General features: G+C 47.0%; 6 protein-coding genes across 6 annotated transcripts; 3 read left to right on the top strand and 3 right to left on the bottom strand.

The window, feature by feature from the left end:
- Window positions 1-2,321: 2,321 nt before the first annotated feature.
- GIQ15_02662 (AflT) lies at window positions 2,322-4,064 on the bottom strand (the record flags this gene model as incomplete). Its single annotated transcript, XM_033550079.1, has 1 exon — window positions 2,322-4,064. The coding sequence occupies one exon, from the start codon at window positions 4,062-4,064 to the stop codon at window positions 2,322-2,324; it is 1,743 nt and encodes a 580-aa protein (XP_033407240.1).
- Window positions 4,065-5,612: 1,548 nt separating this feature from the next.
- GIQ15_02661 (uncharacterized protein) lies at window positions 5,613-7,338 on the bottom strand (the record flags this gene model as incomplete). The annotated part of the gene is made up of 6 exons (XM_033550078.1): window positions 5,613-6,483; window positions 6,543-6,711; window positions 6,797-6,840; window positions 6,918-7,023; window positions 7,088-7,153; window positions 7,254-7,338. The coding sequence occupies 6 exons, from the start codon at window positions 7,336-7,338 to the stop codon at window positions 5,613-5,615; spliced, it is 1,341 nt and encodes a 446-aa protein (XP_033407239.1).
- Window positions 7,339-9,017: 1,679 nt separating this feature from the next.
- Window positions 9,018-10,247, top strand: GIQ15_02660 (citrinin biosynthesis oxygenase CtnA; the record flags this gene model as incomplete). The annotated part of the gene is made up of 2 exons (XM_033550077.1): window positions 9,018-9,332; window positions 9,474-10,247. 2 exons carry the CDS (start codon window positions 9,018-9,020, stop codon window positions 10,245-10,247), a joined length of 1,089 nt encoding a protein of 362 aa, XP_033407238.1.
- Window positions 10,248-10,698: 451 nt separating this feature from the next.
- On the top strand, window positions 10,699-11,809 carry GIQ15_02659 (pinin/SDK/memA domain-containing protein; the record flags this gene model as incomplete). The annotated part of the gene is made up of 5 exons (XM_033550076.1): window positions 10,699-10,709; window positions 10,775-11,231; window positions 11,293-11,361; window positions 11,422-11,627; window positions 11,671-11,809. The coding sequence occupies 5 exons, from the start codon at window positions 10,699-10,701 to the stop codon at window positions 11,807-11,809; spliced, it is 882 nt and encodes a 293-aa protein (XP_033407237.1).
- Window positions 11,810-12,430: 621 nt separating this feature from the next.
- On the top strand, window positions 12,431-13,977 carry GIQ15_02658 (epoxide hydrolase 2; the record flags this gene model as incomplete). The annotated part of the gene is made up of 7 exons (XM_033550075.1): window positions 12,431-12,458; window positions 12,689-12,741; window positions 12,826-12,933; window positions 12,985-13,106; window positions 13,163-13,490; window positions 13,593-13,644; window positions 13,706-13,977. 7 exons carry the CDS (start codon window positions 12,431-12,433, stop codon window positions 13,975-13,977), a joined length of 963 nt encoding a protein of 320 aa, XP_033407236.1.
- A 199-nt stretch (window positions 13,978-14,176) lies between these two features.
- GIQ15_02657 (trans-acting enoyl reductase) lies at window positions 14,177-15,668 on the bottom strand (the record flags this gene model as incomplete). Its single annotated transcript, XM_033550074.1, has 5 exons — window positions 14,177-14,870; window positions 14,925-15,049; window positions 15,119-15,191; window positions 15,249-15,396; window positions 15,479-15,668. 5 exons carry the CDS (start codon window positions 15,666-15,668, stop codon window positions 14,177-14,179), a joined length of 1,230 nt encoding a protein of 409 aa, XP_033407235.1.
- Window positions 15,669-15,905: the final 237 nt, after the last annotated feature.

Below are 15,905 nucleotides of genomic sequence, written 5' to 3'. Positions count from 1 at the left end.
AGGGTACCTACTGCTTTATATCCCCAAATATTGGTTTACCATGTCCGGCCATAACTGTATTGGTAGAAAAGTCTTCTTACTTGCTCTTTTTGCCCGCCGCGGACCTTTGACATCGCTGCCCGGAACCGCAACCATGGACATACTTGGACTATCACCAGACATCTTATCCCAGTTCACCCATATCCTATCCCTTTCTATCATCTTGCCTCTTATCCTTTTGCTCCTTTCATCAGTCAAATCATATCATCGTCTATCCCACATACCTGGGCCCTTTTTCGCAAGGTTCACAAATCTGTCCCGTTTATTATGGGTTAAGAGCTTCCGCGCCCATGAAATACACATCGACCTGCACGAGAAATATGGTCCCATTGTCCGCTTCGGTCCGAATATGGTGAGCGTTGGAGACCCAAGGGAGATAGGAACTATATACTCCTTCAAGAAACCGTGGCCAAAGGTAAGAAAGACGCTAGAGTTATGGAAATGTCAACTTACCTATTCATAGTCTGATTTCTATCGGTCTTTATTATTAAAAACGCGAAGTAAACCAGTCGAAGGGATATTTGCAACGCAAAATGAGGCAATTCATCGAGCCTTAAAGAGACCTATCTCTAATGTTTATTCAATGAGCCACTTAGTTTCCTTTGAGCCTTATGTGGATACGTCGATGAAAGTGTTCTGTGAACAGCTTGAAGACCGTTTTGCTAAGCCTAATGGTGAAACAGAGAAAACGGTTCCGTGTAACTTTGGGCAGTGGTTGCAAATGTTCGCCTTCGATGTCATGGGAGAATTGACGTTTTCCCATCGGTTTGGCTTTATGGAAAAAGGCGAAGATATAGACGGTGTGATGGGAGAGCTTTGGAACACACTTCGAAAAACTGCGTTGGTAAGATAAACTCCTTTCGACCAAATAGTGAAGAAAATCTAACAGGAGGCGAAAGGTCACGCAAATGCCTTGGCTGGGTGATGTATGGACAAACAATCCAATTCGACGCCTCTTTAGGAAAAATATCCAAAGCCCCGGGGTAATTTTCGCGATGCGCAGAGTTCAGGAGAGACAAAAAATCGAGCAAGGCGAACTCCAGAAAGAATGGAAAATAAACAACAGGGACATGCTTTCACGTTTTATGGAAGTGGAAGCTAATGATCCCTCTGTTCCTCCCTTGTAAGTCAAGTCCGGCTTCCGAAGGTGATATACAAGCTAACAGAAACTGTTGGCTTTCAAAGTGCTCTTCTCGTGTGGACTTCTTCGAATATTACCGCAGGCAGTGACAGCACTGCAATGTTTCTGAGAGCCATGTTCTATTATCTTCTCCACAACCCGAGTACGCTTAAACGCCTGGTTTCAGAGTTTGATGAAGCAGCGGCAGCCGGGAATCTAGACGAATTTGCTGGATTTAGGCAAGCAAAGGATCTCCCATACTTCAATGCTTGTATCAACGAAGCAGGTCGAATGCACCCTCCTCTTGGGCTTCCAATGGAGAGAGTAGTTCCACCCGAAGGGGCCACTATTTGTGGTAAGCGACTAGAGGGTGGAACCGTAGTTGGCATGAGTTCCTGGGTGACCCATCATCACAAAGCAACATTTGGCGAGGATTGCGATAAATGGCGACCGGAGAGATGGCTGGGCGAGGCAGAACAGGTAAGGGAAATGGAAAGAAGTCTCCTCACGGTATGTATTATATTGATTCCACCCCCATCCGACCCTGTTAGCGAATAATCATCGAACTAAGCCCGCAAATCTAGTTCGGTGCTGGCCACCGTAACTGTATAGGGAAGAATATCGCCCTGTTGGAGATATACAAGATCGTGCCGACATTGTTAAGGCGATTTCAGGTAAGCAGTGTTATTCACCTAACAGCAATTGCCTGCTAAGACGTCCTTTGTCAAACAGTTCGAGCTCCTTGATCCCGATGAAGGTGGTGACTGGGTTGTGATGAATCGATGGTTCGTGACCCAACGCGGATTCAAAGTTCGGCTCAGGAGAAGAGTTTCTCCGGGACGTTGATAGTCACGTGAAATGGTGAAAAATGCAGACCACTTTCCCCTTTTAAGCCTTGCAATTTACTAGCAAAGATAACAGTGAATATGAATCCCGATCACTCTATTATAATAGGAGATTTAATATTCTGTAATCCAGCCGATTCCTTTCATTATCTCCCACCCTTGCCCAAGCGAAAATTAAATTTGATTACGCTTTTAAGGATCTTGTTGCTGGTGACTTGATATTCATATTTCCCTTCACCCATTTCGATGAAATGCAAATTTATACACATAAAGCAAAGACATGTATTCTCAAATACCACTTCTGCCTGCTTCCCAGTTTATCCGCCTTGCTGCTCCTTATCATGGTCTACTGCAGACATATCCTCTTTTTGGTTCTGTAATTTTACAGACACCCACTTCATTCCCAAAGGTCCAATGATAGATAAACTTGCCATTATAAGCCCAACTCTAAATGCTCGCCGCAGGGCATCATTGTAGGCCAGAACCACCCTTGGAATATCCTCTGGGGGGATAATTTGTCTGAATTGCGTTGCGCCCACGCTGATAAGTTGACGAGGATCCAAGCCTGGAATCCCCATCGCTCCAACTCTGGCCACAAGTCGGGACATAAAAACACTCTGTGCAACAGGGATAAAGATAGCTCCGCCGCCAAGCTGTGAGAATAACATGATCGCTGTGCCAGTGCTAACTTCTTCGAGAGGCAGAGCAGTCTGCGCGGCCACAAATGGCTGTTGTAAGCCGAATCCAGACCCAATAGCAAATAAGAACTGATATCCTACCCATTGGCTGGCGGTAGAGTCTACTCGTAATGTGGTTAGAAGACCGGCGCCGATGGGCATTGCTATGCTTGAGAACCAGATCCATGGCATGTAATAGCCAACTTTTGTGGTTAGGAGCCCTGCTGCGATAATTCCAACCGTATTGACTAGAATTAGAGGCAGGTAATTGATACCAGACCTGATTGGACTCGCGTCCTTTATAATTTGAAAGTATAGCGGCAAGTAAAAAATGAAGATGTTGAAAGCACCGCCTTGACAAATTGCGAACGTGGCTCCAAAGACCATATTTCTGTTTTTCGCTATGTGTTTTGGGATTGTTGCATTTTTATCGTTTTGTAAGACTTGAGCCAGAACGAATGTGGCAAATAGTACGGAAAACAACGTCAGTAGGGCAATGACAAAACCTGACGACCACGGGGCCGTTGTTCCACCGTATTGCAGTGCTGTAAGGAGACATGCAATGCTCGCAACAAAGGTGAATGTGCCTACCACATCCAGCCGCCTGAGCATAACGGCGAAGGGCAGGCGCTGTCCATTGGCGCTGGGCGGCAGATTTTTCAGCGAGAGTAGCAGTGTCAGCGCCGAAGCACCACCAAAGGGGAGATTTAGATAAAATATCCATCGCCAGCTGACTTTTTCGGCAAGGGCTCCCCCCAGTATTGGACCAACAACGCTTGCGATTCCATACACAGCGCCTATCAAACTAGTAAACGTTGGGCGCCAGCGGACTGGCGCCGTATGAGCCATGATAGTCATCGCACCACTTGTTATTCCGGCTGCACCTATACCGGCAACAGCGCGGCCAGCAATTAATGTTTCGCTTTTGGGTGCTACCGCAGCAATCAACGAACCGAGCTCAAAGATGAAGAGGGAGCTCATGAAAACCCATCGTAGCGGAAAGATTTTGTACAGTTTGCCATAGAATAGCTGAAAGGCGCAGTTCGTTAGAAGATAAACAGATCCATACCAGCCGACGTGGCTGAGACGGCGAAAATAGTCTGTAATTGGTGGGATCGCAGTCGCGATTATCGTATCATCAATCGCCTGGCAGAACACAGATACAAGCAACGAGCTGAGGATGAAGAATAGACGGAGACCTGTAGTGCAGAATTCATTTTCAGAACTCCGTTGTTCTTCCAGCATAGGCAGCACAGGGCCACTTTCGCTTTCTTTCCCTCGACCACGCCCATCTGCATCTTCAGGGCTGGCGTCGTCAACCTGGTCGTCGTTGCCGCGAAGTTGTGGAGCGCTGCCAAGAGCTGGAGGGTCTGCGCTAGCCATGCTTAAATCTTGTTCCGTCTTGGTGATGCTTATTGCAACCTCGTCCTTTCTTCCTCCTCTCCCACCTGGCGATGAGAAAGGTCTTGGATGGCGATTTTTACAGCTGACCCTGATGGTATCTTATGCTGCGTCCCTGTGGCAGTATAATGTGTCACCACTCTCTGGAACCTCCGAAATTGCCGGTAGTGCCTATAGGAGGACTGTCGAACAACGGATCGAAAAGAGGATAACGGACTCTCGAGATGCTTGAGACAGCTTCCGATGAGATCAAAATTTCAGACTGGACCACCAGTTAGTTGCCATCTGGAAAGGCGAGAGCTAAATTCCTGGAAGTGAGCGAAGAAAGGCCTCAAGTACGCGCGTACCTAGCACAGACGATCAGCAATGTCCTCACAAACAACCCAACGACCGGGTAATGACTGTGTCAAGAATCTGGGCATCTCTCTTTCAAGCTATCGTGAGCGCTGATATTGTTGCCCTGTGTCGCCGTTGTGCCGCTGAACGGTCACCTCTACCTCCAGATTCTCGTCTTCGCTTCTTTTCCCGTGCGGTCATGTGCGAGCGGGAGCTGAGTATATCGGGGTTATGGTGCAGCATGGCCTTAACTCCGGAAGATTGTCCAAGGATGCACCACTTTTACTTCTCGCGGTGTATAACGATCGCATATATCAATTCCGCTGTTCGCAAGAGTCGCTCTCCCCAGCCCAGATCCCATTTTTGTGCTCCAAGGTCCCCAGTTCCTCCAATAGGCCAGCTCGGTTTGTCTAGCTTCGTGTAGTCAATAATAATACCATTACCGCTTGAATTGAAACAATCACGCAATAGCTCAAAAGCGCCACCACCTTGATATCTTTGTTGACTACGAAAGCTCTGTTCTCGAGGAAGCAAATGTGCGTTTGAGATGCATCTCTTAAGTATACCTTTCGACTCCAATTTTGTTGGTATGGATATGGCATCTACTGCTTTCCGTCACTGCTGGTACTTGACAAAAGGAAAAGTATCAGTAGTCATGTTAGGTGGTGTCAAGTCTGGTGTTAAAAGAGCCCTTACCATACGTTTTACTCCATAAAACAGTTCAAAGGCAGTTCTGATATGTCCGCAACCCAAAAGGTATTTATTTTCCCCTAATAAGTATACTTGGGCGGACTTAATGCTGATTTGATATCTATTCAGGAATTAATGGACGTAGTGGAGGCTACCGTAATATCCACCAAAAACGGGGAGGTCTGATATTTTGCAGCATCCCGTGCTGTGAAGAATCGCATTTATAACGGCGCACAGCATCCCCTATAATAGTTGAAAACAGGTCATGGTGGATTTATATACAATATTCACGCTACTGCAACCCATATATGGAAGCACTCAAGCTTGGTTTACCCGCGAACACCGAAAAGTTGAATTTTCGGAGCTGGGTGGTTAATTATCTCACTTTCGGAACGGTGAGTAAGTGATCATGCCTATTTCTTGCCTCATTATTATATTAGATACTACTCTTAAACTTCTGCAGAAAAGTTTTCTTTCCCAGAATGACCACCCCTTTTCTGAATGCTAGTCTTCGCCGACGATTTTGACATCCACGGTCGAGCCGGAGGAGAAGAGCAGCTCCAAAACTTGCCCAACTTGATCTGGCTGCATATGCTGCAAGATCATCGTGCTTTTTCGATTTCCTCTCGAAACCGTTCCCAGGATTTCTTCTATAGAAGGCATTGTTGGATCGTTATAATCGTTATTGATGACCAACTCTTCACTTTTCTCAACGGCGACCTCCTCTACACCCTCGTCCTCCTCCTCTTCTCCATCATCTTCATCCACATGCTCTTCTCTAGGAAGAAATGTTGTGTCGCTCGCTCCCTGAATGATCGGAAGGCAGTCTGCGGAATTTGAAGAGGCTGAAGGCGTGTGTAAACCAACCACCCCTTCAACATCTGTCATAGTTGTCAACGCTTCAAAGAAGGTATCTGTGATTCCCCCACAGTTATCTCCACCATTTTCAAATGAGCTTGGAATACAACCTGTGGGCAGCTCAAACCCATGGCCATTCAATCTTTCTTGGTAGGAATGGTTACTCGGCATGATCTGCCACCCGGATGACGGCGCTGTCCCCGTATAATCTTGCGGATGCTCATGCGCTGAAGCCGTGGTGAGTGGGGAGCCTAGCAGGTGGTCTGATTGCTCCATAAGGAGTGCATCAAAGTTACTACCTGGATGCAGTTCGGGTCCCCCTGAATCTGTGGCAACATTATAATAGAAGATATCCCTCATCAGGTCCACCGAGTCGGTTGGCCACCAGTTATTTGCGTCATTCTTCTCTGCAGCCTCCAGAGTGCTGCCGTTTCTTCGACGCCTAGAAAAGGATGGCCTTGGACGATCTGAGCCTGAAGCGGCGCTGTTCTTCCTGTTTCTCTGGAGGATTGCGTGTCTATATAACGGTTGTAAGTCACTAGACGTACAACTCCCAGCCCTAGGGACTCATCTTACCTATTTTTGGCATCTGTGGCTGATCGTCCATGAAGTATCTCATCCACGATCCTTCTCCAATTCCGTCCGCTTCTCTCGACCGCGGCCAAGAGACGCTCATCCTCTTGTTCACTCCATTCACTATGGTTCAAGCTTGGGTTGAGAAAATGCAACCAACGTTTAGCACATTCTGTTAAATGTATTAGCGCCCCGAATCATGGTAATTTGTTGAAAGCCTCCATCAGGATGCAGGGCAAGGCTAGTGATAGACTAACGATCAGCATGCCGTGTACCCACAACCTGCGCAACTTCCGTCCAGCTGCAATTTCCAGGAGTGTCCGTCAGTTTGACTCTAGTGCAGATATGAGACACGATGCAGTTCCTCATGAGACTTACACGTTTGAATGAAGCAAAACTGCTTTATGAAGACGCTGGTCTTCTTCCTGGCTCCATGGGCCTTTTTTGACAGGACCGTCCAACTTAATCCAACGTTTTCTGCAGTCTGATCTGAAGATTAGACTCATAGACTCGTTTGTATAGACACGAGGTTAAGAAATAGAAGTGACCTTTGTTGCTTCGACCAGGAAGTTTCTCAGCGATTGTTCGCCAGTCCTTCGCCTTTCCTTGCTCCGCTAATTTGGCAATTTTGTTAGCCATACTCATGGCCACGTCAACCTAAGTCTCATCGCTTCCATATTGCATTTCTTTCTTAAGAGTTGACTATTCATTTACCTTGCCTGGCAACTTCACCGCGCAACACGTTATCCTCCTTTTCCGACCACAGCTTTCGAGGTTTCAATTCTCGCACGTTGTCCATGTTTTTGACAGTATCCAGTGCTTTTTGCAACGAACAAATAATTTGGTGGTCAAATGCCACACGCTCATCTTCTTTCCTTTCTTTTGGAAAGGAGGGAGACACAAATCTTGGCCATTCTATGCGTTCTATGGGTGTTCCGTATTTAAGCCCATGTGGCTGTTATTCCGGTTTGCTGCAAGTTACTATGGTATAACCCGTGGCCGTAGGGACTGGGCCTATCCGAGATTCTACCACTATCCCCTTTGAAACAATGACGGGGGTATATCCATGTCGCCATCCAGATCTATGGAGATTATAGCCGGCTTTGGTTCAGGTGATGGCAGCCTCTACAACTTACAAAAGCTTGATGTCAGATGAAAGCTGCCATACATCCTCTATCCCGAGGCATAATATATTCGGTTATATGATCGTTATTTCATCCTTCCTTTTTGGGCAGCTTATATGAGGTAAGAATAGTGCTTTTTGAATGTACTCTCGTTCAACGTAACGCATACTAATTGCAACGTAATAATCAAATGATTACCTAGGCATAAAGCGGAATATGCTCCAGTTACAATTTCCTCGGCCTGGTGGAGGCCATATTAGGGAATTTTCTTACAAGCGGTTAGGCTTCAACATTCAAAATCATCCAAATACAATTCACTAAATGGCTAGATTTCGCAGATTACTGTTGGCTGGGATTCACCACACGCTTATAGGTTAAAACATAACAAGCTTCAACGTAGCCAAAGCGGCCATCCAGCTATCTAGGCTATCAAGCACGACGTTCTACGTGATAAAGACACGGCTGTTGATTGGGAAAGCAGGCCTACTTTTTTGATACCTCCAAGGACCCCTTCAACCAGTTTCATCTCCCAATTGAGAAGGTCAAAACTCCGAATCTCAGTGAGCTACACTTTATTCATCTTTAGCTTTCCATAAATCCAGGTTGAAGCTCAATTCAGTGGGTCGTGGATCTGGCATATGAGTTACAATTGGAAGAGGCGCGTCTTTCATGATAGTCTCGCCTTTGGAAGAAGAAACCATGATCCGCCCGCCCGTTAAGACTGGGGTTCCTTAACTCTTTCTCCATGCCACCGTTGCTTATCTCCATCGCTTGTTACTGTACCTCACTCAATTCATGAGTTTAAAATAGCTGAGTGGCCTAGGCCCATCTCCAATACTCGGGTCCCTCTCTCGGGCCCTCGGAAAATGTTACACTACACTCATTATGACGTTACTGCTGACGGCGATGTCTCGCTGCCTGCTCAACATAGTCATATCGTATCTGTATGTGGATGTGGGTGTGTAACGGAGGCGCAACATCAAGATAAGGGGACCGAGTGATATTCTACCCGCGGCCACATAACCGGGAGGGGTTGATATTCTAGAAATTCGTCCCTGGTTAGGTGAGGGGGGATGTGTATGGCTTTCCTAGAAATCACAGATAAATTAAGTAAAGATTTCCCGTAGAAAACAACAAGCTGACATTTCTCGATGGGCCCGGCTATTCCGCCAGTGGTAGGATGCTGGTGCAACAATGAAAAAGAATGTTTGTAAGTTATCCGCGGAGTAGCTGCAAGCTATATTTTATTTGCGTTGGGCAGCCGGTTTGCCAGTCGAACAGATCGTTCGAAATACTTTTTCCTAAATATATAACTGCATAGTATCACGGCGGATTGTCGTGAACCGCGGGCAACATGGCGAAAGATAACTCTCCCGGTGCCCCCACGGTCGATATATCACCTTATCTCGACGATCCCAAGTCTGACGCTGCCAGGAAGGTTATTGACGATGTTCGTGAAGCATGCATCTCGACGGGTTTCTTTCAAATAATTGGACATGGTATTCCCAAGGAGGAACAGAATAGTGTCTTTGATGCGGCACACGCCTTTTTCACACTGCCTTTGGAGGAGAAAAAGAAGCTTGACGCCGCAAATTTCATTGGTCATAGAGGGTATGATGTGTTGGCCAGTCAGTCATACGAGGAAGGCGTCTTACCAGACTTGAAGGAGGTGAGAATTCCGCAGAATGTATACCCTTCTGATTGGTGTGAATTCGTTTTTAGTGGCCACCGCTCCCTCAGGTAGCCCATCTTGCCCCGACTGGCCTCCGATCTATCACCGAAACTTGCCTGCTGAAGTCATGAAAATTAGGGATACTACGTAGGCAGCAACGTTTTGCCATCAGATCCTTTGCATGGCCGTTTCTTCATGGGGCCAAATGTTTGGCCACCGGCCGCGTTGCTGCCAGCCTCGCAGTTCCAAACACCATGCGAACGATACCATGAAAGTGTTCAACAGCTTGCCTTCAAGGTTCTGCAATTAGTTGGAGCTACCATGATATCAGCCGCTTCCAGTGAGCACAGAGCCATTAGTACGACCGGCAACATGCCAACTGTTTTGCACGATTTGATCAAATTGGATCAGACCCCGGCATGTCCACTTCGCCTTCTGCACTATCCGTCGGCTGCCCGACATGGCGGGGACGTGGCCGGCATGCCACAGTATGGGGCATCCGCACACACTGACTTCGGTGTGATTACTCTCCTCCTTCAAGATGATAACCCAGGCCTCGAAGTGCTCGGAGAGAAAGACGGGAAGCATGTCTGGTGGCCGATCGACCCTAACCCGGACGCGTACGTCGTTAATATAGGAGACATGGGTAGCATGGTTACCAACGGGTTGTATAAGAGCAGTATGCATCGGGTGGTGTGCAAACGGCCTGAAAGGGAGAGGTATAGCGTGGTATTCTTTCTTGATGGCTGCTTAGACGCATGTCTAAGGCCTGTGGAAGGGTTTGGACGTTCAGAGGAAGAAGATGCCGGTCCTTACAGGACGGTAGAGCAGCATATGGTTGAACGATTATCGATGAGCTATGCGAAGGACGGCAAAGACCCAAGGCATAATGAGGATACCGTCAATGCCTAACTGTGGTCTTTATTTGGAGCGTAAACTCGAATTTGCCTATTTCCAACAATGTACTCAAGTAGGAGCACAGTTAGCCCGGCATCTCACATTTATCAACTTTTTATTTCCTCGTCCTCCAGTTGATAAACGCGCAGCCAAAATAACCACAAAATGTTTCGCGTCAACCATATTGCCAGTGCTTCATGTACGCGTAGCTACACACGGCCAATTGCATATTTGCACAATATACGCTGCTTCAACCCAAGCATAGCAATCAGCATCGCGTACATTGGAAGTCTTTGGTTAAAATAAAGATTTCCGCCCCTGTACATCTTAACTGGCTGATTACATAACTAGTTAAGGAAGTCAAGGTCTAAACTTCCCGAGTAAAGGATGCCAACATCATCTCCCTGCAAGGAAACGATTCCAGGCCGTCTATATTGTTGTGACGAGGTATTCCCAGCTATTACCCATGACAGAGAGGTAAGTTATATGCACTGATGCCCTGTTAATCTCACTTCTTCGTCAGTTTGCTGATATAAATACAGTTCGATCGCCTCCGCCGTTGCGCTACCAGAACCCCCACAATATCCTGGTCCAGACGCTTTACAAAAGCGAAGACAGAGCGTCTCAAGCGAGAACAGCAGTAAACGGAGACGGCTCAGTGCAGACGGGGCCTCCGAACATGCTGTCTCTTCTGCAACACCGTCGTCCACCTCAAATACACGGCGGACCAATAACTCCGCGGACGGGAAGGCAGCGAATCAGCGCAAACCGGGGGTAGAAGAAGAACGAAAGCGTGGCCGGAGGCTTTTCGGCGCTTTACTTGGAACACTTTCTCAAAGTCCATCCTCGCCGGCGCAAAGGCAGCGTTCAGAGATCGATAGAAAGCAACAAGAAAAGCTGAAGCTGCAAGATAAAGAACACAATGAGCTAACCAAAAAGAAATATGAAGATCTTATGGCGGCAAGGAGGAAAGACCAGATTTTATACAATGAGCAATCGGTGTGTTAGCACAATGAGTTCCTTGTCCCCTTGTCACTATGCTTGCTAATATCTCCAGTAGATGAAGTTACATCACTCCAATATGCTAGCAATGGCACACTCCCTCCGAACCAAAGCGGAGCCCCCTCTAGTAAGTGCCCTTAAGTTATGATCCTTTAGAAGCTCTTATTGACATTACTACAATTGATAGTATTATCGGCCGTGGTACCTTCGGCCACAAGACGAGTTGAAAATCCAGGACCAGATTGCTGAAGCAAAAATGACCATAGCAAAGGAGATAGAGGACGCTAACCTATGCCATAAACCGCAGCACGAGTTGGCTACTGACAAACTGGAACATAATGTTGCACACTCTGACCTTAACACGGCTGAGGCTAAGGATACAGAGAATCTCAGGTTCGGTGGGTGTTAATACTAATGATAAAGGCGAACAGACCAGCGAGGCCCCGCAAACGGCCTCAACTAAGACATTCTCCGGGCCGGAGATTCCTATTACGTCGCTAGTCCCTACTGAACTTGATGAAGAGCACTCCGGTGAGGTACTGTTGGAGGATAACGAGGACGCTGTGATCTACTAGGCTGATGGACTGTATGCCCTCGGTTTTCTCTTCCTCCTCTCACTCCCCGTTATTGGCCCTCTTTGAACTTACTTCTTCAGAAAATGCACTCCATATAACCCCCTTGCTTCTCTACAAATTGCACCTAGCATCCTCAAACCATCTCATCTTTGGGTACCGTTCAAAAGCCCTGCGGTCCGTACGTACCTTTTCCACTGGTATAGGTTAGAAGGTGATATCTGTCCACATAATGTGCACCAGCATGGCCTTATTCTTACGGCAACATCGGCATTCTCCGATTGTGCCACTCTCTCTTAAGCGTCTCATTCCTAAATTCCCAAGACTTCCAAAGTTGAACATCACAGGAATGAATGTATATTAATGAAAATAAATCACAGTCATCCTGTATGGAAAATATACTGCACTGTAGTTGTTATTCCCGTGTAGAGGGTAGGGAATAACCTCGGCTGGTTACCCCCTGTTGGTTGCTAGTTACGTAACTAGAGCCAGGCAAGCATGTCGTATATATAATATGTAGCAGCCCCCTCCAAACTCTCTTAACTCTAGATATTTATCAGTTCTTCATCCGAGGCTGTATCTAACAAACAAGTTGGGGCTTTCGTTGAAGGCAGTGGTTCGCAAATGCAACATTGCACAGCCGCGACGACCAGTACGTAACGGTTCACAGTCCGTCCAGCTGTTCTACATATATCAGCCGATATGCCGGTAGATAAGATACAAGTTCCGGATGATCCGAGGATTCAGCGTTGTTCTACAATTGTGAATGGGACAACATATGGTATCGTTTCTCCTTTCTAGCTGTTCGCTCCTTGAATTGATATGTCATCCCGTAGTTACGACGTGTGTATGTTAAGAGTATAGATACTAACATTGGAGCAGGATACCTCCTTGCCGTTCCTCCAAATGGCAAATATCGAGCAACGATCTTTCTGGTGTGTTGCGACCTTTTTCTGAACAACTGCCATTCCAGGGTGCTTTCTGTTCCCTTATACCCTAACATGATAATGCGGATATAGATCCATGGTTTCCCGGATATTTCTATGTGTTGGAGATACCAAATCCCTACCCTTCTCAGTCTCGGTCTGAGGGTAGTCGCACCCGATTGCATTGGCTATGGGCGTAGTGTACGTCGTTTATGTTCTACTCAGCTGGCGATTTTAGCTGACCCCTCACAGGAAGCTCCGCGGTTTACCCCCGAATCAGCCTGGCGGTATGGCTACAGGCAATGCGCTAAGGATATGAAGGAGCTTGCACGCCAGCTAGGGTCTTCGCAAGTTATTCTAGGAGGCCATGACTGGTAGGCATGACCCAATATTCTCCGGCATAGAACTATATATTCATATCTCTATGTAGGGGCGGTGCTGTTGTTTATCGTATAGCACTTTACGAACCCGAATTCGTCACCCATCTATTTTCGGTCTGTACTCCTTACTGGCAGCCGACAAAAGAGTTCAGATCACTTGAGGAGACAGTGGCGATGATCCCGTACTTCGGATACCAGCTTCAACTTGCCAACGGGGGTTTGGAAAATATCCTTCAGACAAAGGAACAGATTCGTCAATTTTTAAACGCCATGTATGGAGGTCGGACAGCAAGTGGTGAGGCCGTAGTAAGCACGGAAAAGGGCATACTTCTGGAAAAGCTGCCTGGAGTCAAGCAAACTCCATTGCTCAGCAAGACGGTACGTATTTACTCTAGTCAAATAAGTGTCTTACTTGCAAAAATTCCATTCTGCCAGGCTACTCCACGAAACCTAACGGATGCTAATTTGTCACATAAATAGGAAATGGATTACTATGTGGACGAATTCTCAAGAACAGGTCTACACGGGCCAAGTAGGTGTTCCTTCATATATAAAAGTCGGCGTTAGGCTAATTACAAGCTACTGTCCAATAGTGAACTGGTACCGAACCCGAAAGCAAAATTGGAAAGAGGAACAAGAATTCATGGACAGCTCTATCGAAGCTCCCGTTCTATTTATCCAGGCAACCAAAGATACAGCACTACGACCGGAACTTGCGCGTAATATTGACCGGTATCTCAAGAATCTGACCAAGTGCGAAGTTGTTGCTTCACACTGGGCACTATGGGAAGCCCCAGAGGAATGCAACGCGCATATTAAGCGGTGGCTCGAAGACGTTGTGTTTGGTAGAAAGGAAAAGTTGTGAATGGAAGACTGGTGTGCTCAGCACAGGTCAAAACTCTCCCTCAATACAAATACATTAGATGATATAATGATACAAGATGGTAGGCTTTATCCAATTAAGCTGATAAATAAAGCATGTCTCCCTAATATAGTATATGCATCGGAATATTTTCGTATAATTCGTTTATGTCCAAATGGTCGACATCATCCCTCGGTAGCAATCATTGTTCCAATACCGTAGTCTTGAAGTGTGCGCCGGCATTTTCTAGCTTTTCAATGTACTCGTCTTCCAAAGAAGCAGGCGTTAGGTAGCCCGCCTTAATCTCCTGCCCCACCCGGTTGCTCCTCGCCAAAACCATGGCGGCCTCAGCCAGGAAAATCCCCGTCAACGTATACGGGCACCCGTCATAACGGAATGAACCGAGTACTCTGATATCCTTTTTCCCAGGCTTGTCCTGTTTGGCAGTTGCAACACCTCTGTATTCAATTGAGAACCCGGCTTTGCTTTCCTCTGGTGCTCCTTCTCCAGGAGCATAAATGTATCTCGGTAGCAGCCATCGCACAGGTGAGAACAACAAGACAATGGCGACTGAGATAAGAGTGAAGTGCACAGCAATACCGGTGAATATGTTGCGGGTTTTCATGCTCTCCCAGAACCGAAAGTTGGGGCTAAAGAGCTGGGGCATCATAGAACTGGTACGGTGGACAATTGAAGTGTCACACGGCTCGCAGACGCAGGTAGTGCCGACTCCGATGTCTGGGACATAATGTACGCCAAAGATTCGGCGGAAAATAGAGACAGACCTTGGCTGAGCGGGCTTGGAGAGTGAGATGCAGTAGGGATCGCTTGAACTTGACTCAAGGTTGTTAAAGAAGTCAAGAATTGTCGAAAGAGTACCGCCGCTGAATTTTCCTCTATTATCAATGTTAGACTGTGATAGTTCTATCAGAATGACAGGAGAAACGTACTTTATGTGATAAAGAGACATCGTTGTCTCGTCAGTAACAACATCAAATTGGTCCTTGATGGATTTGGCCATAACGTAGGTCAACAAGTCGGCGGGAGCACTTTCAATCCCATTCGCTGATATCAACTAAGACCCAGTTAGACATAAGGGATGACGATGCCTTTTAGCGAGACAGTACGAGAGAGGTATACGAACAATTGCGCCAGTGGATTTTGCGGTTTCATGGAATTTATTGACCATGTCCTTGACCCACGGGGCCTCACCCGTCCTATACGCAAAAGTCAGTATCATTCTATTAATCGGTAACAGTAGTGAATAGCCTTACACGTCAACATAATGGGTACCATTTTCAGCACAGGCCTTCACCACAGGCGTAGAATATTTGCGGTATGGGCCGACGCAATTGATCAGGACTTTCGTCTTGCAGGCCAGAGCAGTCAGTTCTTTTTCGTTAAACTGGAGTACAAGTTGTTCTATTACTCGATTAGCATTCAGCCTTCAATTCAAAGCCTGTGGCGTGGCCTAGGCTGGGAACAGGCAGCCATGTAATAATACCTGGAGCCTTGCGATCCTTATCGTGTTCCTGCAGCTTCGTAGCCAACGCCTCCAACTTCCCCAGTGATCGACCTGCAATCCCCCATGCAAGGTTGGTAGGGAGACTTTTGACAATGTGCTCAGCGCAAAGCCTGCCAGTATATCCAGTCGCGCCCAACAGCACGATCTCGAGGTCCCGGGTGGAAGACATATCGATCGCGATGGTCGATGACGCGGGCAGGGCTATAGAAGGTACGAGGCGACTTCAAACTTCAAGTATGCGATATCCTCTCTCACGGACAACTGCTTCTCATCCGTCGATGTCGGTGTCTCTCTGTTACTCTATACCCTCCCATGTCGTTATCTACTTCCAAGATAAGTAGCGCCAAGACCTTACGAAGCCAAGCCGAGGTTAGAGTCACATGACTGGTCATATCACGGGATCTCG

The sequence above is a fragment of the Arthroderma uncinatum genome (assembly GCF_011692745.1).
Source record: "Arthroderma uncinatum strain CBS 119779 chromosome Unknown scaffold2, whole genome shotgun sequence".
Lineage (NCBI taxonomy): Eukaryota > Fungi > Ascomycota > Eurotiomycetes > Onygenales > Arthrodermataceae > Arthroderma > Arthroderma uncinatum.
The sequence above is the reverse complement of the archived record's forward strand: the minus strand, read 5'-3'. Positions and strand labels throughout refer to the sequence as shown.